This window comes from Phocoena sinus, chromosome 2, assembly GCF_008692025.1.
Source record: "Phocoena sinus isolate mPhoSin1 chromosome 2, mPhoSin1.pri, whole genome shotgun sequence".
Lineage (NCBI taxonomy): Eukaryota > Metazoa > Chordata > Mammalia > Artiodactyla > Phocoenidae > Phocoena > Phocoena sinus.
The window spans coordinates 91,943,684-91,970,400 of NC_045764.1; the positions used below are offsets into that span (position 1 = coordinate 91,943,684).

A 26,717-nucleotide genomic window follows, 5' to 3' on the forward strand; every position below is an offset into this window, starting at 1 on the left:
CCTTGAAATTCACAGCACCGACCCACATTTTATTGTTTCTCTTTATTGAGCTTCCTGTTTGCCACAGGACTATAAGCTCTGTGAAGGTGGGAACTGGGTCCCCACTGCACCGTAAGGGTTAAGCACATAGAAGGTTCTTAATAAATATGTGTTGTATATCTGTTGAATGATGTTTCCCTACGTGAGAAGAAATTTCTTCCACTTCTTATTGCTTTGCCAATGCAATCAAAGTATCTTGGCTGATCTGCCTCCGGGGGAGGAGCTGTCTCTGGCCCCCACACAGCTGACCTTGTTTTCCTCAGCTGTCTAAGCTAGCGCCATCCTTGGTAATGAAGATGGGTGTGTGATGGAGATCAGCCTCTTGTCATAGCACAATGGGAATACTGTATCAAACACACAGAGTGCAAGGTGCTATTCATTTTGCTCTACCAATTGTTGTGAATAAAACCCCCTCTCAGATTAGCAGGTCCAAACTCAAGGTTTATTCAGCTACACAGCTGTAGAAACTCATGCTATCAGCGAGAGATCCAATCTGAGCCCACAAACAAAGGCAGATGATGAGCATGTAAACAGCTGCACGTTTTCAATTCCCAGAGCCTCTTCAAGGATAAAGAACTCATTTTTATAACATACTTCAGCTAAGGTCAGACAGTATCTGCAGCTGGAATGGCTTCTGTTGCACCAACAAGGCAGTTAATGATTGCGTATCACTGTCTTCCATCAACATTTCTTTGATTCAACACTGTTGGAATTAATGCATTCACTTATAATTAGAACACCTACCACTCATTAAGTGCCTACTGTGAGCTAGCCACTTCACATAGTTGTAAAAACTTTCTTTTTTTTTTTGGCGACACTGCGCAGCATGTGGGATCTTAGTTCCCCCACCAGGGATCAAACCCGTGCCCCCTGCATTGAAAGTGCGGAGTTTTAACCACTGTACCACCAGGAAAGTCCCCTAAAAACTTTTAAAGTAATTTTAAACATACAAAAGCATTGCAAAGATAGCACAGATTTCCCGAATACCCTTCAACAGCCTCCCTTAATGTTTACACCTTACATAACCATGGTACAATGATCAAAAGTCAGAAATGAATGTTGGTAAGATACCACTAACTGAACTACAAGACATATTTTGATTTCTTCAGTGTTTCCGCTAGTGCTTTTTTTCCCCTTCTGTTACAGAATTTGATCTGCATTGCATTTGTCATATCTCCTTAGTGTCCTCCAATCTCTGACAGTTCCACAGTCTTTGTCTCTCTTGATCTTGGCACTTTTGAAGAGTACTTGTCAGATATGTTGTAGAATGTCCCTAACTTGAGTTTGTCTGATGTTTTTCACATGATTAGACTGAGATTATGGTTTGGGGGATGAATATCGCAGAGGTTATGCACCCTTCTCATCAAATCAGATCTGGGGGTACATGACATTGATGTATTTTATTACTGGTGATATCAACCTTGAGTACTTGGCTAAGGTGGCATCTACCAGGTTTCTCCAAAGTAAAGTTACTATTTTTTTCCTTTCCATACACATGGAATACTTTTAATCTGTACACAACCCTGCACGTTTGATTAATCCCATTTTACAGCTGAGAAAACTTGAGATATCTGCTCTATTTTTACAGTTAAGTCATGGGAAACTCACAGAATTTTAGAGCTTATCTCTTTTCTTGAACAAAAGAGGAAACCAAAGCCTAGAGAGATTAAATGACATGATCAAGGTCATTCTGCCAGTTCACTACAGAACCAAACTAGACCCCAGGTCTCCTGATATCCAGTGAAGGAATAAATGCATGACTAAGACTCCAGTAATGTGCATTAAGCATAAGATCTCTGGATCCTTGCATATAAATAGTCAGGGCTTCCCTTCCCCTAGCTCTGATGGGAGTGGAATCTAACACCATCAGCCGTGCTGAAAACAACAGTCAAGAAGCAGCTGTCTGATTCTGGTTGGCCTTGCTGTGGCACTGCAGTCTTTAGCTGGTCATAAGACAGGCAGATCTGATATCAGATGCCAATGTCTCCTTTATTTCTGCTAGAATGTGAGCTATATGGCCCCCGTCGTCTGCGGTTAATATGGTAATCTGTTTCCAGTGGAGTTGCCGATGGCTTTCTATCCCCTGGACTGAGAAGTTATTTTAGTCTAGAGTACCACTCCCCCCCACCCCCACCCCCGGAATTATGCTGGGCATTCAGAGAGTTTGGTAGATGGAAATCTTAAAAGCAGAGTGGAATGCTTGATATTGTCATAGGAGTTCCATGACTAAGAAGGCTTTTAGGTAAGATGGTCAGTTATGAGCTAAAACCCATTAAACTGCAGACATTTATGTGTTTTGACTGTGTTTCTGCTGCCTATCACTATGATACACTGATACTGAAAACGATGTGAAAAAGTGAAGGAATTCTGCACACAGGCCAAACTCTAGAACTGCTGTCTTCCCTAGGGCTACAACAATCTGATCGGCCGGTATTAGTTAACCAGGATGTAAGGCTCAGCACAACTTTAAGGCAAACTCACGGTGACGAGCTGTGCTTTCCACTCTAGGGAGCCTTTAGGAGAATGGCCCAATCTGGGACTGGCCGTGGTCATGTTGATGTGTGGGACCAGGACCCTAGAATTCACTTAGTTCTGAAAGTGAGTTGTACCCCAGAACATAAATAGTCCTATAGGTACATTTAAATGAAAACAGCCAGGACTTCCCTGGTGGTCCAGTGGCTAAGAGTCCGTGCTCCCAATGCAGGGGACCTGGGTTCGATCCCTGGTCAGGGAACTATATCCCGCATGCTGCAACTAAGACCCGGTGCAGTCAAGTAAATAAATAAATATTGAAAGAAAAAAAAAAGAAAGAAACTAGCCCTCTAGGGCAGGGAATGTTTTGGTACCTGGTCAAACTGGAATCTACATCCTGGGATCACGTCTGTCAGGAACTGACCACCCCAGGTCCACTATAGCCAGGATCCGCAGGATGATTTAGACCTGGGAAGAGAAGGAAGGTGACAAAACTGGCCTTCCAAATGCATGAAGGACTTTCCCTGACCACTATACAGGGCATCTGCCCTAAATAAATGCCTGCCATAAACATGTATTCCATTCTATTTCTTAGAGTGAATACCCTCCTGAAAGCTCCATGGTCAGCTCCTGCAGTCAGACAGGACCACATATAGAAGCACGTACAGTGCTGCCATAGTGTGGGTGGTGTGAGGTCAGGGGCTGCTGGCCTAGTGCTCCGAGGGTGGTATTTGTGTTCCCTGAAGCAGGGGGCTTGGTTTGGCCCGGCATTTCTCCGGTGAAGAACAGCTGATCTGATGATTCTGAAGAGGTCTGCAGCATCAGAAATAAAGGTGTTTTCTTGTACTGGAGTTCATTATTTTTATTTTTATTAGAAAAAATTTTAATTGAAGTATAGTTGATTTACAATGTTGTGTTAGTTTCAGGTGTACAGCAAAGTGATTCAGATATACATATACTTTTCCAGATTCTTTCCCATTATAGGTTTTTACAAGATACTGAATATCGTTTCCTGCGCTATACAGTAGGTGCCTGTTGTTTATCTATTTTATATATAGTAATGTGTATCTGTTAATCCCAGACTCCTAATTTACCTCTCCCCCACTTTCCCCTTTGGTAACCATAAGTTTGTTTTCCATGTCTGTAAGTCTGTTTCTGTTTTGTAAATTCATTTGTATCATTTTTTTTTAGATTCCACATATAAGCGATGTCGTATGATATTTGTCTTTCTCCGTATGACTTACTTCACTTAGTAAGATAATCTCTAGGTCCATCCATTTGCTGCAAGTGGCATTATTTCATTCTTTAAAATTTTTTTTTATTTATATATTTTTAAATATTTATTTTGGCTGTGTCGGGTCTTACTTGTGGCATGCAGGATCTTTGTTACAGCATGTGCACTCTTTAGTTGCAGCATGAATGTGGGATCTAGTTCACCGACCAGGGATTGAACCCAGGCCCCTTGCATTGGGAGCAAGTGAGTCTTACCCACTGGACCACCAGGGAAGTCCCATTATTTCATTCTTTTTATGGCTGAGTAATATTCCATTGTATGTGTATACCACATCTTTTACCCATTCATCTGTTGATTGACACTTAGGTTACTTCCATGTCTTGGCTATTGTGAATAGTGCTGCTGTGAACATAGGGGTGCATGTATCTTTTTGAATTACAGTCTTCTCTGGATATATACCCAGGAGTGGGATTGCAAGATCATATGGTAATTCCATTTTTAGTTTTTTTAAGAAACCTCCATACTGTTCTACATAGTGGCTTGGAGTTCATTCTTAACTCCATTTGTTTCATCCTATTTTACATGCTACAGCTTATAAACCTTTACAACAATAGAAAGCAAACATTTTAAAGCTATTAGATACTAGGAAGATATGGCCCAGCATCTTTGTTTTTAAAACTTTTTGTTTTGAAATAGTTTAAAACTTAACAGGAAAGTTGAAAATATAGTGTAAGGAATTCCTGTATACCCTTCATGCAGATTCTTCAGTTATAACATTTTAATACATTTTGCCAATTTTCTCTGTCTCTTTTTCTCATACATACATAAATTATTTTCTGAGCCATTTGAGAGTAAGTCAGAGCTATGCTACTTTAATACTTCCGTATGTATTTCCTAAAAATAAGGAAATTCTTCTATGTAATCATAGTACAATTCTCAAAATTAGGAAAATTACCATGTAATCAAAAGATCCTATTCAAGTTTTGCCAACTGTCCCAGTAATGTCCCTTATAGTTCCAGGATGGAACCCAGGATCATACATTTGTTGTCATGTCTCTTTAGTCCCCCTTTAATCTGGAACAGTTCCTCAGACCTGTTTTTCACGGCCTTCACATTTTGAGCAGTATAGGATGTGCCTCAATTCTGTTTTTTTTAAAAAATATTAATTAATTAATTTGGCTGCGCCAAGTCTTAGTTGCGGCACGCGGGATCTTCGTTGCTGCCTGCGGGATCTTCGTTGCGGTGTGTGAACTCTTAGTTGCAGCATGTGGGATCTACTTCCCCGACCAGGGATCAAACCCAGGCCCCCTGCATTGGGAGCGTGGAGTCTCAGTCACTGGACCATCAGGGAAGTCCCCAGCTTTCGTCTGTTTATTATAAACTTACATAAATGAAATCACTCTGTAAACATTTTATCAAACAGATACTTCTATGTTGATATATATACATTGTTATTTTAATGGTTGCATAATATTCTACTGTATGAAAGGGCTATATTTAACCAATCCCCTGATAAAGGACATTTAGTTTATTTCTAGTTTTCCATAGTATAAACCACATTACAATTAGTAGCTCTGAGCAATTTATCTGGTTTATCTGAAGTGGAATTTCTGGGTTAAAGCAAATTTAAAATTTTGATGCTATTGCCAGATTGCCATCCAGAAAGATTATACTTAGCATGATTCCACCAATGATGCACGAAAATGCCTATTCCCCACACCAGCATTAGCACTGGACATTTTCATTTTAATCTTGGCCAATCATGGACACCCCCATTTCTCTGAATATTAACAATGCTGAGCATATTTCATGCTTATTTTGCCTATTTCAATTTCTTTTATGAATTACCTTTGCCCATATTTCTTTTGAGCAGTTTCTAACGTTTAAACTGATTTGTCAACTCATTCCTTGGCATTTAAGTCTTAAAGGAAAGACACATTATATATTCATTTTAGAGCTTTATTTGAATCTTTGTTAAAATGATTCTAAGTTCTTACATAAAATCCAGTTTCCTGAGAAAACATATCGAGAATTAGCCGCAACAAGGTAACTCAACACTGTAGGCCAACTCGGCCCCGCTTAGCTCTCTGGTCCTGAGCTTCAGATATAGGAGGGGGGTAAAGTGTGAGAAGCAATAAGAGCAGATAACATTTAAGAACACCCAGGATGTATTTCTCTCCATTCAATGTATCTAGTTAAACCTTTCAGGATAGTTCTGGGCCAAGACAGAGCAGTTCCTCACTAACCTACTCTAAAGTTCTTATTTCATTCCTTCCTCCAAAAATATTTTAAATGGATGAATAATAGACACATAATAAATGTTGAACTGACGATAGGTCTTAAATATTCAGCCTTAAGTGCTGTTAAAAACCATCATTTATATTAGGTAAGAGCATTCAGTTTTCAGTTTAAGTCTTACTGTAGCTTGGCAAGGGAAACTTGAAGCTGGGAAATCGGACTTCAGCTAATGGAGGCTTCTTCCTTTCTCCTTAATTGCAAAACTTACAGAAATAGGAGCAAAGAATCTATATATGTCTATGTGCGCTTATATATGGTGCAAAGCTCAAATCTCAACTGATACAATCAAATGTGTCCATGAGGAAATGTGTAATGTTTACTATATCTGGAGGGAAGAGTTCTAGGTCAGAAGAGTAAATTAGAAACAAATACATTCAATTCTCAATTTTAAATAAATCAAATCCATCAGTCAACCAATTACAGCCAACCATTACTAAAAGCCAAGTATAATCGTGCTCTGGCAGATATAAGACAAATATAACATGATCTTGAAGAACATACAATCTAGTAAGGGAACAAGACAGACAAACCTGAAACACTGAGGCACCATCCCTGAGAATGCTAAGCAGAATGCATATTATAAGTGGGGCAGCATTTCAGAGAAGGGCAAAATCACTGCTCATAGAAAAGAGGAGTTGAGGGTGTTAGGGTAGTTAGAAAGGCTCTGTGGGGAAATGGGATTTGAGTTGGGCCTGGATGGATGGTAGGATTTGCACAGGTGGAGGGCAGACCGTGGATATTGGGACCCAGGGAACAGAGGCATAGAGGTGGCAGTTGGCAAGCTGCTGAGTGGAAGAAGCCTGATAAGCAAATGTGCATGTTGAGCAGTGCTGAGGACATGTGACTGCCCCAGCAGATGCTGCAGCCGGCCGCAGGGCGTCCCTGGGGAGCATCCTGGGGAACTGGCATGGTGTAGTGTTCTAGCCCACGCCACACTGTACTAGAGTCTGAGGCAAAAGTAAAACGCAGTACTATCGATCCTGTCCTTATTTAAAATTTTGATATTTTGTTCATCATGGATTTTTTTTTTTTGCTGTTAATTTTGTCTTTTTTTTTTTTTTTTTTGCGGTACGTGGGCCTCTCACTGTTGTGGCCTCTCCCGTTGCACAGCACAGGCTCTGGACGTGCAGGCTCAGCGGCCACGGCTCACGGGCCCAGCCGCTCTGCGGCATGTGGGATCTTCCCAGACCGGGGCATGAACCCACGTCCCCTGCATCGGCAGGCGGACTCTCAACCACTGCTCCACCAGGGAAGCCCTGCTGTTAATTTTGATTTTTAAAAATATTGCATTAAAATATTATTTATTTTGATTACTGTGATTTGGGGCATCCCCTTAAATTTTGTGCCCCAGGCAAGTGCCTTACTTGCCTCCCCCTCATCCCGGCCCTGTGTTCTATTTCTGAAGTTTGAGGGTGGGGACATGGGTAATTATTTTATTATTTTAAATTACAGCTTACTCATATTACAAATAAGCTTTGGTTAGTGGACAGTATTTAATAAAAAAATTAATATCAAGAAATTAGAATTTTAAGGAGATTAATGTGGAACTTTGGACCCCAAAAAACATGACAGGGAAAAGAGCCCTTTGTGTTCCTGAGTCAGTCTCTAGGGTAGAGTAACTCCCTGTTGCTGCAGTGAGTACACTCCAAGCAGAAAAGGTTGTCTTGTCCAGGTCTAAGTGGGTAAAAGATAACTGGGGTGGGGGGGCACCAGAAGCTGCTGTCCACTTGGAGATAGGCCTTGAGCAGCTCAGCTGCTGGAGCCCGAGTGGCTCTGCCACATGGACTGAGACAAGCTTCCACAAGGTGGGTGGGCTTGGCCCACTTCTCACATAAAACAAACCCATCCAGCTGTGCTCAAAGAGAAACTGCCCACTGGGCCAGAGTGCATACCACAGGTCATGGCCCAAGGAGCAATGCGAGATCTGTGAACGCTATAAATGTCTCTGGGCCACTTGCATGTAGGAGGAGAGGGCGTGTGTGACACAAAGAGTATTATTAGCACATCTAAAAATGTAACATCTGAAAAATCTGGAAGCTATTGTTCGTTAGGAAACTGGTGACTTATGAAAGATGACTTTGAGCCAGAGAAGTCAATAGCATGCAGCACAAATCGCAAAAAAAGGCCGGCGGAAAGGCAGAAAGGTGCAGCTCCTCCCATCACTTGTCACCAGGTGCACTGCTCTGTCACTGGATTTGGACCTTCCAGTCAGCACCAATGTTCAGTGAGAACTTCTCCAGGTTCAGGGTGGATGTTTTGGCACAATATGTGAAAGCCACAGGCTGAGCTTTACCATCTAGATATCAAAATTGTAAAAGGGAAAGTCTGATGAACATCTAGGAGAGAAAATTTGAATTTAAAATGTTTCTGACTCTGTTATAAAACCTTATGCCCCATATAGGAGAATCCAAATTAATAGTACTTGTACCCATGGACTTCCATGAAATTTTAAAACATGAAACACTCCACTGTTTTGAGTGCAAGACTGATTGAAAACAAACTAAGGAACAAAGTGATTTGTCCAACAAATTCAGTAGGTAAAAAAGGATATATCCTATCCCGTGTCCTTTAAGAAACTCCATAAACTCCATGAGCAGGATTCCCCAGGACTTCAGATATCTACAGTTTAAAAAAAATATTCAGAGAACCTACAATATTATTTCAAGTCCCAAATAATTTCCTTTAGGAAAATATTAACTGCTTACAACGAGCAGAAAGACCAGTTGATGAAGAGAAGCAGAATGGCCTCACACCCTCTAGATACTAGTATATTTGACTCCTGCCAGAAAGAGCAGAGTCCACTTGGCTAAGGACATTTTGTCAGTTTTAGACTAATCACCTCTTCACTGCAGATACTTCTATGTTTACAAAAACAAATGGCCTGTTTCCTCACCAGGTGAGTGGCTGGTCACAGAAGATGGCTGCTTCTTGAGGCCTAGGACCAAGATCCGCTCCACCACACACTTGCTGGGATAATGACCCCTCTTGTCAGCACAACTGGAATAGATATAACAAATGGCATTAGCAGAAGGAGAGGCACAGGGGTTTGGACTGGTTACCAGGTCACCATCCCGAGCCTTGTGAGTTCCCCTCCCATCTTTCTCTGTGGAGGCATGAAACATATAGTGGTCACATTTACTAGGATGAAGAGATGGAAAAAGATGACCCTATGTGCCGAGGACAAGCTAACCAGTAGTCTCCCTCTAACAAGCCATTTGGAGAGGCATCACTTAAGGATACTGAAGTCCCAAATGTTACTTGGATGCTACAATCAAATTGTAAGAAATCAGATACTTAATGAATGGCTGAAGAGATGAATAAATTGGATTAATGGGAATTTATACTGAATTCTTTTTTATTTTTCAGAGAGGGGAGGAAAGGAAGACAGAGACAATAAGGAAGGGATGTTCATGAAGTGGTTGAAAAATACTCCTGGGGGGCTCCAGACCAAGATGGCAACATAAAAGGCCTCTGAATTTCCCTCCTTCCACAGATGCACTGAATATAAAGCTACACATGGAGCAATTCCCTTTGAGAGAAATCCGGAAACTAGCTGAGTGACTCCTATACATTGGGTGACTGAGAAAATACCCACATCAAAACAAGTAGGAGGGACTTTCCTGGTGGTCCAGTGGGTAAGACTCCATGCTCCCAATGCAGGTGGCCCAGGATTGATCCCTGGCCAGGGAACTAGATCCCACATGCATGCTGCAACTAAGAAGTCAGAATGCCACAGCTAAGACCCGGCACAGCCAAAATAAGCAATAAATAAATAAAAATAAGTTAAAAACAAAAAAACCAAAACAAACAAACAAACAAAACAAGTAGGAGAGCAGAAGCAAGAAGAACTACAATTCTGCAGCCTGTGGAACAAAAAACCGCATTCACAGAAAGATAGACAAAAATGAAAAGGCAGAGGACTATGTACCAGATGAAGGAACAGGATAAAACCCCAGAAAACCAGCTACATGAAGTGGAGATAGGCAACCTTCCAGAAAAAGAATTCAGAATAATGATAGTGAAGATGATCCAGGACCTCGGAAAAAGAATGGAGGCAAAGATCGAGAAGATGCAAGAAATGTTTAACAAAGGCCTAGAAGAATTAAAGAACAAACACCTAGAAAAATTAAAGAACAAACAAACAGAGATGAACAATACAATAACTGAAATGAAAAATACACTAGGAAGAATCAATAGCAGAATAACTGAGGCCAAAGAACAGGTAAGTGACCTGGAAGACAGAATGGTGGAATTCACTGCCATGGAACAGAATAAAGAAAAAAGAATGAAAAGAAATGAAGACAGCCTAAGAGACCTCTGGGACAACATTAAATGCACCAACATTTGCATTATAGTGGACCCAGAAGGAGAAGAGAAAGGAACTGAGAAATTATTTGAAGAGATTATAGTCGAAAACTTCCCTAACATGGGAAAGGAAACAGCCACCCAAGTCCAGGAAGTGCAGAGAATCCCAGGCAGGATAAACCCAAGGAGAAACACTCCAAGACACATAGTAATCAAATTGACAAAAGTTAAAGACAAAGAAAAGTTATTAAAAGCAACAAGGGAAAAACGACAAATAACATACAAGGGGACTCCCATAAGGTTAACAACTGATTTCCCAGCAGAAACTCTACATGCCAGAAGGGAGTGGCATGATATATTTAAAGTGATGAAAGGGAATAAACTACAACCAAGATTATTCTACCCGGCAAGGATCTCATTCAGATTCAACAGAGAAATCAAAAGATTTACAGAAAAGCAAAAGCTAAGAGAATTCAGCACCACCAAACCAGCTTTACAACAAATGCTAAAGGAACTTCTCTAGGCAGGAAACACAAATGCTAAAGGAACTTTACAACAATAAATGTGAAAGGAACAAATGCTAAAGGAACTTCTTCTCTAAGTGGGAAACACAAGAGAAGAAAAGGACCTACAAAAACAAACCCAAAACAATTAAGAAAATGGTAATAGGAACATACGTATCGGTAATTACCTTAAATGTGAATGGATTAAAGGCTCCAACCAAAAGACACAGGCTTGCTGAATGGATACAAAAACAAGACCCATATATATGCTGTCTACAAGAGACCAACTTCAGACCTAGGGATACATACAGACTGAAAGTGAGGGGATGGAAAAACATATTCCATGCAAATGGAAATCAAAAGAAAGCTGGAGTAGCAATACTCATATCAGATAAAATAGACTTTAAAATAATGTTACAAGAGACAAGGAAGGACACTACATAATGATCAAGGGATCAATCCAAGAAGATATAGGAATTATAAATATATATGCACCCAACACAGGAGTACCTCAGTACATAAGGCAGATACTAATAGCTGTAAAAGAGGAAATCGACAGTAACACAATAATAGTGGGGCACTTTTAACACCTCACTTACCCAATGGACATACCATCCAGATGGAAAATTAATAAGGAAACCCAAGCTTTAAATGACACAATAGACCAGATAGATTTAATTGATATTTATAGGACACTCCATCCAAAAACAGATTACACTTTCTTCTCAAGTGCACACGGAACATTCTCCAGGATAGATCACATCTTGGATCACAAATCAAGCATTGGTAAATTTAAGAAAATTGAAATCATATCAGGCATCTTTGACAACCACAATGCTATGAGATTAGAAGTTAATACAGGGAAAAAATGTAAAAAACACAAACACATGGAGGCTAAACAACACGTTACTAAATAACCAAGAGATCTCTGAAAAAATCAAACAGGAAATCAAAAAATACCTAGAGACAAATGACAATGAAAACACGATGATCCAAAACCTATGGGATGCAGCAAAAGCAGTTCTAAGAGGGAAGTTTATAGCAATACAAGCCTACCTCAAGAAACAAGAAAAATCTCAAATAAACAATATAACCTTACACCTATAGGAACTAGAGAAAGAAAAACAAACAAAACCCAAAGTTAGTCTAAGGAAAAAAATCATAAAGATCAGAGCAGAAATAAATGAAATAGAAACAAAGAAAACAGTAGCAAAGATCAATAAAACTAAAAGCTGGTTCTTTGAGAAGATAAAATTGATAAACCTTTAGCCAGACTCATCAAGAAAAAGAGGGAGAGGACTCAAATCAATAAAATTAGAAATGAAAAAGGAGAAGTTACAACGGACACTGCAGAAATACAAAGCATCATAAAAGACTACTACAAGCAACTCTATGCCAATAAAATGGAAAACCTGGAAGAAATTGACGAATTCTTAGAAAGGTATAACCTACCAAGACTGAACCGGGAAGATATAGAAAATATGAACAGACCAATCACAAGTAATGAAATTGAAACTGTGATTAAAACTCTTCCAACAAACAAAAGTCCAGGACCAGATGGCTTCACAGGTGAATTCTACCAAACATTTAGAGAAGAGCTAACACCCATCCTTCTCAAACTCTTCTAAAAAACTGCAGAGGAAGGAATACTCCCAAACTCATTCTACGAGGCCACCGTCACCCTGATACCAAAACCAGACAGAGATACTACAAAAAAATAAAATTACAGACGAATATCACTGATGAATATAGATGCAAAAATCCTCAAGAAAATACTAGCAAACAGAATCCAACAACACATTAAAAGGATCATACACCATGATTAAGTGGGATTTATTCCAGGGATGCAGGGATTCTTCAATATATGCAAATCAATTGATGTGATACACCATATTCACAAACTGAAGAATAAAAACCATATGATCATCTCAATAGATGGAGAAAAAGCTTTTGACAAAATTCAACACCCATTTTTAATAAAAACTCTCCAGAAAGTTGGCATAGAGGGAAGCTACCTCAACATAAGAAAGGCCATCTATGGAAAAAAAAAAAAAAGTAGGAAAGGCTGAGACACACTCTCCATATAACCCCCACCCCTGGCATAGTCCCATAAAATTGGGAAGGAATCCCCAACTCCTAGCTTCTCCAGGAAGAGAGAAGAGTTTGGACCACAGTTCTAGTGTCCCTCCTTTCAAGGCTCCCACCTGAGGGATGGCCCTAAAATCACCTAGCTCTGATAGCCAAGAGGCTTAATGATAGCAAATAAAGAAGTAGTTGTTAATAGGCAGTGTGGCTATCCCCCCAGGGCTCAGTGCAGAGGGAGCAGGCAAAAACATCCATCTCACAGGTTCTCCCTGGAAGGGATTTGACTGCATACTTTCCCAGCTACTGCCTGAGTGTTCTAATCAGCCTGCAACTAGGTGCTGACTAAAATCTGCCCCTTTGGGACACGGATGGGTCTCAGCACATCCTCAACAACTGTGAGTCACTAAGAACAAAGATGGCAGCTTGGATAATCACAAAGGTGTGAGAAACAACAAGGAGCTCAGGCCCAGCTGATCGACGAGGTTCATCTCCTACATGAGACCAGTCTGTCAAGACTGGAAGAGGTGGCTGTCTTATCTAATGTGAGAAACCAACACAAAGAGTCAAGGAAAATGAAACAGGAGAATATGTTCCAAACAAAAGAACACGATTAATCTACAGAAACCGACCCCAACAAAATGGAGATAAGTTATTTACCTGATAGAAAGTTCAAACAAGTGGTCATAACGATGCTCACCAAGGTCAGAGAGCAATGCATGAACAAAGTGAGAATTTCAACGAAGACAGAAAATATTAAAACGTACCAAACAAAATATAGACCTGAAGAATACAAGAAGTGAACTGAAAAATTCAATAAATACTGCATGGTGTCATTTATATATGGAATGTAAAAAAAATTTCAAAAAAGGAAAGTTGAACTCATAGAAAAAGAGAGTAGAATGGGGGTTGCTAGGGGCTGGGGGTTGGGGGAAGTAGAGAGAGGCTGGTAAAAGAGTACAAACTTTCAGCTATAAGATGAATAAGGTTTGAGAATCTAATGTATAACACGGTAAATATAGTTGATAATACTGTATTGCATAACTGAAATTTGCCAAGAGAGTAGAACTTAAATGTTCTCATCAAAAGGGGAAAAAAAGGGTTAAACATGTGAGGTGATGGATGTGTTAATTAACTTGATGATGGGAATACTTTCACAATGTGTACATATATCAAATCATCACATTGTATACTTTAAATATATTACAATTGTATTTTTATACTAGTATATTTTATTAAAATTTTATTTCTAAATTATACCTTAATGACCTAGAGATTATCATACTGAGTGCAGTGAGTCACAGAAGGAGAAATATCATATGATATCCCTTATATGCAGAATCTAAAAAGAAATGATACAAATGAACTTATTTACAAAACAGAGTAAGACTCACAGACTTAGAGAATGAACTTACGGTTACCGGCGGGGAGGGATAGTTAGGCAGTTTGAGATCGACATGTATACACTGCCATATTTAAAATGGATAAGCAACAAGGACATACTGTATAGCACAGGGAACTCTGCTCCGTGTTATGTGGCAGCCTAGATGGGACGGGAGTTTGGGGGAGAATGGATACATGTGTATGTATGGCTGAGTTGCTTTGCTGTGCACCTGAAACTATCACAGCATTGTTAAATCAGCTATTCTCCAATATAAAATAAAGAGTTAAAAAAATTATACCTTAATGAACCTGGGGGGGGAAAAATGAAGAATACTCCACAAGTGGCCTTCATCATTAATTTCTTAAAATAGCAGCTCTGCATTTGAGGATAGCATAATTTAAGAAAGCACACAGCTCTTTTAGCTGCCATTACCTGTTGATCAAAACACCTGAGGCGAATGAAAACTTCCTGTGCAAGAATTGCTTCTGGTGGAGGTATTGGAATGAATGACCATCATCGAGATAGAATTCACCCACAGCAGAACCCTGGAGAGTGAATCACGGATAGAGAATGTGCTTATGTAATAGCTTTCTAGGAAAAGACTGTCGCCTCCCTAAACGAAATAATAGATTTTAAAATCTATGAAAAATTACGTTGAACAACTGCTTAATATTCAAGCTGTACAAAGCAGTCATACAATATATACACTTACTACACATTTGTGAAATAATATGAATAAACAAGTCACACAAGAGGAGGACAAAGAGTTAGGCCTTGTTGAAAGAGATTTAAACTATGAAGTATGGTCAGCGGCATAGGTGGCTTCCCCCAAAATACTATCCTAGAAGGTGACAACAGGTCAAGAAAAGTTCACAGAATGGAAATGAAATTAAAAGAAAAAATTGGTATACAACATATGAGATCAACTATCTTTAGAAGACCCTCCATTTAGAGAACGGTATCTAGTTCCTACTGTCTTTTAGTAGGAGGACCACTTTTGCATGTCAGATAATGTCACAGCACTCCGTATGGCAGTTCACTGTTATTAACAATGTTTCATGTGCTATGGACCTCGAGTTTCTTGTAATTATTCCATGGCCTCACATGAGCCCGAGGTCCATAGTTTGACCCAAGAAAACATGCTTAAATGAAACGGATTGAAAAGAAAGATGTAAGAAAAAGAAAGCTTAATTATTTTATAATATTTGCTTAAGGGGCTTCCCTGGTGGTGCAGTGGTTGAGAGTCCGCCTGCCGATGCAGGGGACACGGGTTCGTGCCCCGGTCCGGGAGGATCCCACATGCCGCGGAGCGGCTAGGCCTGGAGCCATGGCCGCTGAGCCTGCGCGTCCGGAGCCTGTGCTCCGCAACGGGAGAGGCCACCACAGTGAGAGGCCCGCGTACAGAAAGAAAAACAAAAACAAAAACATATATATATATATATATATGTATTTTTTTTTTTGCTTAAGAGTAAGGATTTGTGTTTGGCACTGTATTTTCGCAGATGGCTAGGAGAGGAATCTGTTATAGGCCTCCTTTGGCTCAAAAGATCTCCTCAAAAGGACAGATCAACTCTGGATCTTTCCAGGTTTTACCCAAGGAGATTGTAATTGTTTGAGCCATCTGATGAGTATATAAGTCATTGCATGAGACTGTGTCCCTGGAATGTTGCATAGACACAGGACCCTTTTACAGGAGACTGAGATTCAGAGCTAATCCGTATGGCAGGCTGCCTATGGCTCAATGAGCTTTCAGTCCAGTGGTAATCAATGTCAAGCTGCAGAGCACCAAGGGTCACAGTGCCCTAGAGGAAATTTCTATTATTTCTAGTTCTAAGAGTACCCTTAAGGATAATTCCAGGAAAGTCAGACAAGAAATGATTCAAAACTTTGATTTCTACATAAACTTCAGAAGCACCTATCCCGTAGATGGGGTTTACCACTTTTACATAGTGTCACATACTCAAAGGCTACAACTATAAAGAGATAGAGTAGTAACAAACAAGATGTGTAAAAGTAACATTTTTCAAATACCTTAGTGCTTAGGGCCACCCGGAGTCCATATGGGGAATCAGTCATGCAGCCCGTGGATCTTCCTATAGTTGTCTTTATTGGTACCACACTTCCACCTCGTTGAAACACTGGTATCTATAACAGAGCAACACTCTCAGAGAAGGAGGATTCAGATAAGGCAATTTCAAAGTAGACTTTTAAAATATTTCATTGTACAAGACTCACGTTTGTTACAAGTATAGACTCAAAGGCAAAATAAATTTGTGAACACAGAGATGGCAAATATGGGGGCCCTGGCATTAAAAGGAAAAGAGTTCAAACACTAAAAATGGTTCATTTTTAAATTATTAGGGAAACTTCTCACCCTTCATCAATTTATTATCTGTTCTGACTATCATATAAGTAGCCTTTCCTGTTTTGTATTTTTAATTTTCCTGTCAATATAACAAACAAATTTATTTCTAGGACCCTGCTAAAGAGGGAATTTGTCTGTCTGTATGAGCAGGCCCAGATGTACATATGTATGTCTTTATAAAAGATGGTAGGGACTTCCCTGGTGGTCCAGTGGTTAAGAATCTGCCTTCCAATGCAGGGGACGCAGGTTTGATCCCTGGTCGGGGAACTAAGATCCCACATGCTGCGGGGCAACTAAAGCCTGCAAGCCACAACTACTGAGCCCATGCGCCACAACTAGAGAAGCCCACGGGCAGCAATGAAGAGCCCACACGCAGCAACGACAGATCCCATGTGCTGCAACTAAGACCTGACTAAGCCGGAAAAAAAAAAAAGATGGTAGTTTCTTGGTTTGGGAAAGATGACTGTTGTCCTTACTTCAGCCTATACCCTTCTTGCTCCTGTTTCCCTGATCACCAGGATGACTGACTCAATTCTGAGGGTAAAACTGTGAAACTTTTGCTATAGAAGCCACCAAGGGCACTTGAAGTGACTCTGACAACAGGGTTGTAGGCATGGCCCCTATCTATGGGTCTTCTGGAATGGCATTCCCAGCCAGGAGAGCCCAGTAGGTTTCCTGCCTCCCAGTGCAATCCTCTGTAAGGAAGCTCCCTGAATCACGTGAAGGCCTGTACTTTGCTCTGAGTAATGTACAAGCGGGAAGAAGAGCAAGAATACAGTAGTCCCCCCTTCCCCACGGGGAATTCATTCCAAGACCCCCAGTGGATGCCTGAAACCGAGGAGAGTACTGAACCCTATATAAAGGTATTTCCCCTACACTAATGGGCGGGTAGCACACACAGTGTGGATCTGCTGGACAGAGGGATGATTCATGTCCTGGGCAGGAGGGAGCAGGATGGCGCGAGATTTTGTCATGCTACTCAGCTCAGCGTGCAATTTAAAGCGTATGAATTGTGTATTTCTGGAATTTTCCATTTAATGTTTTTGGACCACAGTTAATGTTTTTGGGTTTTTTCTTTTTAAAAAATTTTATTTATTTATTTTTGGCTGCACTGGGTTTTCATTGCTGCACATGGGTTTTCTCTAGTTGCGGCACGTGGGCTTCTCATTGTGGTGGCTTCTCCTGCTGTGGAGCATGGGCTCTAGGCGTGCAGGCTCAGTAGTTGTGGCACACGGTCTTAGTTGCTCTGTGGCATGTGGGATCTTCCTGGACTAGGGATTGAATCCATGGTCCCCTGCATTGGCAGGTGGATTCTTAACCACTGCGCCACCAGGGAAGTCCCACAGTTAATATTTTTGGGCCATGGTTGATTGAAGGTAAATGAAACTGTAGAAAGTGAAACCGCAGATAAGGGGGACTGCTGTATACATGAAGTTGGGAATCAGGATGGAAGTAGTCAAGATGTCCACCCTCTGCTTGACATGAAGTCAGCAGCAAGAAGTAAAGTACATTTACCTCCCCACCCTCATCAGCCAATCTCTTCTTATTCTTTTTTTTTCCTTCAAAGAATGCGGCAGTAAGTTAGTATGAATGGGCTCTGGAGTAGGTGTTCAGTTGACCCGGGGTCTTGTCTCAGTTCTGCCACAATTTAGCTGCAACCCTGGACAAGGAATTTAACTTCTCTGAACCTCACTTTCTTCACCTGTAAGCATGAGGGATTCAAGTAGATGAATGGTGAGGTCTCTTCTAGACCTGAAAGTTGGCATCTGAAATCATTTTCTATATAATGGAGTTCATATTGCTGCTGAGAATTTTAAAAAATAACATCAATATCTCTTTATAAATCTTTACACTACTTAGGGCCTGTGGTAGTCATTGTGATTCAGCTGCAGGAGCAAACTTCCCTTCAGAAATGCAGCCTAGATGGGCCACTCTGAGTCTAAAACCATAACTCATAGCCTCCCCTTGGGCCTAGAGGTCCAACTAAAAACTCATGTTTTCTGAGTTGGTGTTGTAGAAGAATATTCTGTATGGTGTATGTGGAGACCATCATGTATACTCCCTGTTGTCAGTGTTATTATTTTTCTTAGACATACAAATGTAAATCAGAGTATGTTTTTTTGTTGTTTTTGTTTTTGCAGTACGTGGGCCTCTCACTGTTGTGGCCTCTCCCGTTGTGGAGCACAGGCTCTGGACGCGCAGGCTCAGTGGCCATGGCTCACGGGCCCAGCCTCTCCGCGGCATGTGGGATCTTCCCGGACTGGGGCATGAACCCGTGTCCCCTGCATTGGCAGGTGGACTCTCAACCACTGCACCACCAGGGAAGCCCCAGAGTATGTTTTTTATATTCTTTTTTTTCTCACATTTAACAGCCTTATTGATATAATTCATGTCATACAATTCACCCATTTATAGTGTACAATTAAATGTTTTTTAGTATATTCAAAGTCATGTAACCATTACCATAATCAATTTAAAATCACCCCAAAAAGAAACACTATACCCATTAGTGGTCACTCCCCATTGCTCCCAAAACCCTCTCCCTGCCTTCAGCTCTAGGCAACCACTATCGTGCAGAACACTGATGTCCTTGGTTCTTTCTATGTAGGCACATGTTATGGACTAAATGTGTCCCCACAAAATTCACGTTGAAGCCCCAACCCCCAATGTGACTGTATTTGGAGACAGGGCCTTTACAGAGGTAATTAAGACTAAATCAGGTCATAGGAGTGGAGCCCTGATCCAAATGATTAGTGTTATAAGAGATAAGAGAGCTTACTCTCTCCCTCTGCCATGTGAGGACACAGCAAGGTGTCTGTCTACATGCCAGGAAGAGAGCCCTCACCAGGAACCAAATTGGTTGGAACCTTGATTTGGGACTTCCAGCCTCTAGAACTGTGAGAAAAGAAATTTCTGTTGTTGAAGTCACCCAGTCTATGGTATCCTGTCATGGCAGCCCGAGTAGACAAATACAGCACAATAGGTAAAAATAACAGTCTGAAAATAACTTACCGTGTCCAAGGCTACTGGGATCTTTACAGTACATGCTCCTTCCCAACGAGCAAATGTCTTAGAGTCATACCAGACCTGAAAAGAAACAGACCCTAATGAAAAAGAGTGTATAAGCAACTCTGTTCACAATTTCATTATTTAGTGAAACATCCATTTATCTGGATTTCAAATAACCAGAAAGCTAAAATAAATACAATTAAAAAAAAAAAAAAAACACCTTGAGTAGAAGTTAGGAAGAACATATGCTTTTAAAAAGATCCCAAAGGAAAAACCTAGTACTGCGACAGATTAAGCTGACTAAAAGGCCATTCATTTTTCCATTCATCCATCCAAAAGTTATTTATAGATCAATCTACCATGCGCCCAGCATCGCTGGGTACACACAAGTGAACAGAGAGACACAGAACCTGCCCTCATGGATTTTACAGTCCAGTTGGCTTATAAAAACTTAATGATCAGGACCTCCCTTGTGGCGCAGTGGTTAAGAATCCGCCTGCCAATGCAGGGTACACGGGCTTGAGCCCTGGTCCAGGAAGATCCCACATGCTGCGGAGCAACTAAGCCCATGTGCCACAACTACTGAGCCTGCGCTCTAGAGCCCATGAGCCACAACTACTGAGCCCACGTGCCACAACTTCTAAAGCCCACATGCCTAGAGCCTGTGCTCCACAAGAGAAGCTACTGCAATGAGAAGCCTGCGCACCGCAACGAAGAGTAGCCCCCGCTCGCCACAACTAAAGAAAGCCTGCGTGCAGCAACAAAGACCCAATGCAGCCAAAAATAAATAAATAAAATTTTTTTAAAAAACAAAAAAACTTAATGATCTAGTAGTGAAAAAGACAATGGAAGAGAGAAAACCACAACAAAGCAGAAAAGCACATTGCAAGCAAACAGATTACAAATGAGGCAGGAGAAAAAAAAGTGTCAGACGAGGAAACAGATCTTAGAGAAAAACAAATGGAAACTTGGATTACTACTATAGTGTCATTGTTTCTTAACAGAGTTCAATTCAGGGATGAGGTTCAAACTCTTACCTGAGAGGCCTGTCAAGGGGGTTTACTTGCTAAAGTGCCAAAAAAGTCCTGCAAAGTAATTTGGTGGGATAAATCCTTAAGATACCATCAGAAGCAGCATGAAAACAAACCTTTTTCTCTCTTCTAGTTCAATGTAATTTCTGGCAGCCACAGAGTCTATTTCGCAAGTTCACCTCCTGGGATCACCAGAGCCTTTATAAAGCTGGGCTGTTGAATCTGTCATTGTCTTGCTGTGAATGTGAGAGGGCTGTGACCTGACAGTTGCTAGCTACAGTGAACTCTTAATTCAACTGGATCAGCCCCACCTTGTCATGAAGTATTATCTTTGGCTGGATTCAATTTGCTAATGTTTTGTCAAGGATTTCTGCGTCTGTGTTTACAAGGGATTTTGTCTTAGCTTTCTTTTCTCGTAATGTCTTTCTTTGGTGAATTCTACTAGCTTTAGATAAAAAGCTGGTGGGAGTGAAAGGTAAAAAAAAAAAAGGATTCAAACAATATTTGGGGATTTCCTGTCGACCATTTCCAGTCTAACTAACTGAAATGAGAGGTATAGAGTGTGTGCTCTGGTGCCATATTCAAAGATCTCCAGCCTAGGAAGCATACAACTGGTACAAAACATAATGTAGATCAGACCCAGAGCTTAGTCACCAAGCTCCTCACCCAGCAAGTACTTACAGAAGGCCTACTATGGGCCACGTGCCCATCTAGATGCTGGGGATACAGCAGAGACCATAACAGATAAAAATCACTGCCCTCAAAATGCTAACATTCTAATGGGAGAGATAAATAATAAACAAAACATAAAAGTAAATACATAGAATGTTTAAAATGGCATGTTCTGTGGAGAAATATAAAGGATGAAGGAGGGCTGGACAGAACTGGGGCAGTGGGAGTAGTTTATAATCTTTTTTAAAATTTTATTTATTTATTTTTCGCTGCATTGGGTTTTTGCTGCTGCATGCGGGCTTTCTCTAGTTGCGGAGAGCGGGGGCTACTCTTTGTAGCAGTGCGTGGGCTTCTCATTGCATGGCTTCTCTTGTTGCGGAGCATGGGCTCTAGGAGCGTGGCCTTCAGTAATTGTGGCACGCGGGCTCAGTAGTTGTGGCTCGCGGGCTCTAGAGTGCAGGCTCAGTAGTTGTGGCACATGGGCTTAGTTGCTCTGCGGCATGTGGGATCTTCCCGGACCAGGGCTCGAACCTGTGTCCCCTGCATTGGCAGGTGGATTCTTAACCCCCGCGCCACCAGGGAAGCCCCGGTTTATAATCTTAAACAGGGTGTCAGAGAAGCCCCCCCTGATAAACAGATTTGCAGGAGAGGGAATGGGCCACCCAGAAACACGGGGAAGGTGACAGCAAGGCCTTTAGATAGCTCCCTGCACAGTGTGATGCAATACTAGCTAACCAGCAAGGTAAAGTTCTGGCAAGAAACGGCTTGGCTTTCCTACCCAGGCTTTGGGAAGATGTAGCAAGAGAAACAATCACAGAACAGTCTGGGAAATAGTGTTGAAGGAATAGGTTACATAGTCACAACAATGTGATTGAAATGTTAATAGGTCATTATAGAAATCTGTGGTTAAGTCAGAAAGGGAGCTAGTTCTTCTCAATGGGAACTTACGCTTTGTCAGAATCGACTTGAGAAACTCTCAGCAGAAATGCTTGGCAGGACAAGTTATTTAGCTGTTGTTGCATTTAACTTTTTTCTCAGGTTTCTGCTTGGCAGGGGAACCTTTGTAAAGAGCCCCACCTTCAGAACTACAAATTACTAGAGAAACCAAGCAGAAAGAGCATCATTCGTGAGCACTCTGTAGAAAAGCCTGGTTATTGTCATATCAGTAATGACAAGTGTAGTGGGCTGAATGGTGGCTCTTCAAAAAGATATACTTGCTTCCTAATCCCTGGACGGAGTGAATATTACTTTCTATGGTAAGAGATTTGACTAAATTAAGGATCTTGAGATAAGGAGGTAATCTGGAATTATTCAGATGGTCACTAAATAACACCACAAGTGTCTTATAAGAGACAATGGTAGGGGAGACACAGACACACACTGTGAAGATGGAGGCATGGACTGAAGTGATGCAGCTACAAGCCAAGGAATGCCAAGGAGTGCAGGCAGCCACCAGAAGCTAGGAGAGCGGTATGGAACAGATTCTCCCTCAGAGCCTCCAGAAGGAACCAGACCTGGTGACACCATGATTTCAGACTTCAAGCCTCCAGAACTGTGAGACCACAAATTTTTGTCATTTTAAGCCACCAAGTTTGAAGGGAAGAGACGTGAGGCATGTAAGGTATGCGGATGTTTGTCATTTACTTTTACCTCACTTGATCCTGGCAGAAACACATCAACCACAGTAGCTTTTGGTTCTGTGACTGGGTGAACCAATAAAGCGCTTCCTGAAAAGTGGAGAAGAAATAAAGTTGAATATCATGATAAGAGGTCTGAAAACATCCCTTCTCTTTGTGGTTTCAAAGACCACTCAACTGAACTTCTTGAAGGTAGAGATCTTGGTGAGTTGAACCAATGATTCATCAGGGAGATGCACTGTTAGTTAGAAAGAGGACAGGTGCTCAGAGGTAACTGTATTATTACCTGTCATTAATCCTCCTATGGTATAGTAGGATTACAGGCAGGGACCCTGACAAGTCTGGCACAGCCTCATTTTGTGCATAACTGTCATCTGAAAGCACCATTGCACTTCTCTAAGTGCTTCATTGTTTGCTATACATGACTTTGAATGTGGTGAGTCTACAACTGTGACCCAGAAGTGTGGTCCACATAGATACTCAGGTCCTCTTCCTTGGGCAGGTATCACTGGAAGCCTGTAATTCTCTTAAAGGCAATCTGGATTATTAATTTCATTTTGATCTTGGCACCACCATATGTAAAATTCATCCATTTATGAATTTGCTCTTTAATTCAACAAATATTCATTGAGTTCCTCCTGAGTCCCAGGCACTGTGCTAAGGCTCTGGGGACAGAGTGACAAATAAGACAGACATGGTCCCCACCCTCATGAAGTTTACAGTCAGTAAAGACAGATATTAAACAAGTAATTACAAATTAATTAGAGTTAAGACAAATACCAAAAAGATGAAAGTACAAAATGGAATGAAAGTTACATAATAAGAGGGACTGACTTTGACTAATGCAGGTGGAATTAGGTATTAGGAAGCAATTTTGGTCAGGGAAATTTTCTCCAGGGGAAGTAGCTTTGAAATTTGAGACCTAAGAATGAGTGGAGACCAAAAGAGATAGGTTGTTTACATTTTGGGGTTTCTGCTCTTTAGAAATGGAATTCACCTTTTGGGCAATTCTGTGTTGAGCCTGGCTTCTTGACCCCATTCCACAAATGATAAACTTCCATGTTCCAAATCTGGTTAACCCTTGTTAAAGAAGAGGCCAACCAAAACAAACAAACAAACAAAAAAACCCCAAAAAACCAAAACCAAAATCAAAACCAAAAAAACCCAAAAAACAAAACAAACAAAAAAAACAAACAAACAACCCTATCTTGCATACGAAATAAGCTCTTCTGAGTCTTTACTATCTGGTTTACTTTTTTCTACTTCCCTTCCCTGTGGTGGTATCATAAGGCTTAGGAGTGGACCCAGACAAGAATCCCAACTTACATCCACAAATAAAATGGGTTTATGTGAAGTTAACATGTTATGCGAAGCACTGCATGACAAGAGAATAGAGCTGTGATCCCACTAATACACTAAAGATCTTGGTGATGGAATTTCTTTTATTTTTGTTTTTGGCTTTCTTGAGATTAGGGATTTTTAAGCATTCTTACACTAGAAAATACAGTAAGGAAAACATAATTAAAGTATTTATCATAACTATAATTAATCAAGAAATGCTCACCCAGCATGTATTCATCTTCCACACTGAAAGTCTCTAATTCATCAGGGAACTCTACCCACAGAGGCCTGGGGAAAGGAAAAAAGAAATTTCTTACTTCAATATCATTAGATTTTTATTATAATTCAGTCACTTAGATTTTCAGTTTTATAACTATTCAAAGGAAATTGGGAAAAGCCAAGACTCTTTTTGTATGATTCATGATTTTATGAGGGCTTCCCTGGTGGTGCAGTGGTTAAGAATCCGTCTGCCAATGCAAGGGACACAGGTTCGAGCCCTGGTCCGGGAAGATCCCACATGCCATGGAGCAACTAAACCCGTGTGCCACAACTACCGAAGCCTGCGTGCCTAGAGCCCACGCTTCGCAACAAGAGAAGCCACCGTAATGAGAAGCCCGGGCACTGCAACGAAGAGTAGCCCCCACTCGCTGCAACTAGCAAAAGCCCACATGCAACAACGAAGACCCAACACAGACAAAAATAATAAATTAAATAAATACATTTATAAAAAAAGATTTTATGAGCACTTGTTATGATTACTATATATTTTTCTTATGTGAAAGAGCTATGTATTAGCTTAAATGGTTCAATGAAAGCTTGAGAATTCTGGTACCTGAAATTTCCCCTTCTTATTGTTGAGCACTAAATACTACTCCGACAGAATCGGAGCTTTGTCCAAGTCCAAATGCCTAACACGTTTGGTGTAAAACAACTTAAATGTTTGTAAAACCGAATTTTATAGTGTTGTAAAATCTGTGCCATTTTTTCATTCTGTCACTGCTTTTCATGAATCGTTAATCATTGCCTATTTAAATAAAAATAATTGTTTTTTCTTGTTCTCAAGCTGGCAACATTTTTGGAGGTTTCAGAAACTTGTGTGGGTTTTGAGTTTTGTTTTATTGTTATTGTACACAACTAATTAGGAGGCACATGGGCTTATAAAAATCATAAAACTTTCAATATCTATGTATCTGGATATTAACCTAATGGCTCTAATATTATTTTCAATTTCATGAGGAAAAGATATTTTTTAACAAGAGAAACTTATTTTTAGTTTATTCACTAGCCTTTGTAATAATCTATTCCTTTTCTACTAAATATAACAAAGCAGCGGTCTCTAAACCTGGTTGATGTCTAAAATCACCAGGGAAACTTCTAACAAATAGGTATCCCTGGAACTTAACCAAGGGATTCCTAGTAGGTTTGGTGGTATGGCCTTGGAATCTGTATTTCTCAAAAGCTCCTCGGATGATTCTGATCTGAGCCAGACTGAGGAACTGCTAATCTAGAGGTCTTGATGTATTTACTATGTTTGTCTCCATGTGTACTGTTCTCTAACCCAGAAAGTTGGTATTCACATCCTGTCTTCAAAATAGAATCAGAATATAACTCATACACTAGGAAAAGCCCTAAGGGTAAGATAGAGCTAAGCCTGGCAGAATAAGTTTTTCTTCATGAGAGGATGCCTGTGGGTGCTGGAACGAAAAAACAACTTTCCTCTACCCGTCTAGGTTCTTCTGGCTGGTCTAAGAATTAAATTGACATGAGAGTATTTAACAGGAGAAAATCAAATTTAATTATGTACATATGAGGGGGTTCCATAAAAATATGATGCCTAAGGACAAGATCGGCAATTGAGGCTTATATAACACCTGAGAAAAGAAGGGAGTGGGTTTGGGACTTCAAAGGGGAGGAAGGATATTCACTCGGAGATGGAAAAACAAATGTTTGGTAAACAAATGTTTGCTGGGCCATGCAGAGACAATGGGACACAGAGAGGACTTCGGTCCCCACGTTCCCCCTACCATGCTTAGCTCATATTCCTTGTAGATATCTCTGATGATAATGCACTTCCTGGACCAGGTCCTTTAACTAAGTTCTTTTAGGCAGTTAAGGAGGAGGTTAAAAAGAAAGACTTCCTGAGCCTTTTGTTTCTTAAAAACAATCAGCCCCCAAGAATCCTCAAGCCAAAGAGACACATTTTGCGGTGGCAAGTTTTGTAGGGGAACTACATGGGTTAAATATTGGATGAATTCAGTTACAAAGTCACTTCCTTTTTTTTCTTTCTCCTATTTCTATCTCCTACCAGATATTAACACTTGAACCACCAAGTAGCAGGAGATCTA

At 40.6% G+C, this 26,717-nt stretch overlaps 1 protein-coding gene across 7 annotated transcripts in view; it reads right to left on the minus strand.

The window, feature by feature from the left end:
* Nucleotides 1-2,885: 2,885 nt before the first annotated feature.
* GANC (glucosidase alpha, neutral C) overlaps nt 2,886-26,717 on the minus strand; it is a 79,647-nt gene continuing 55,815 nt past the window's right edge. For 4 of the 7 annotated variants that reach the window (XM_032619101.1, XM_032619065.1, XM_032619110.1 and 1 more), the window contains 7 exons: nt 24,596-24,660; nt 23,045-23,121; nt 19,695-19,769; nt 16,349-16,462; nt 14,750-14,862; nt 8,937-9,040; nt 5,691-8,339 (listed from right to left, as the gene is read on the minus strand). In XM_032619101.1, the coding sequence (XP_032474992.1) occupies nt 8,230-8,339; nt 8,937-9,040; nt 14,750-14,862; nt 16,349-16,462; nt 19,695-19,769; nt 23,045-23,121; nt 24,596-24,660 (658 nt within the window). In that variant the 3' untranslated portion in view covers nt 5,691-8,229. Of the gene's footprint in view, nt 2,980-5,690; nt 8,340-8,936; nt 9,041-14,749; nt 14,863-16,348; nt 16,463-19,694; nt 19,770-23,044; nt 23,122-24,595; nt 24,661-26,717 lie in introns of those variants that run through there. The other 3 variants (XM_032619083.1, XR_004347978.1, XR_004347977.1) reach the window with 3 other exon arrangements.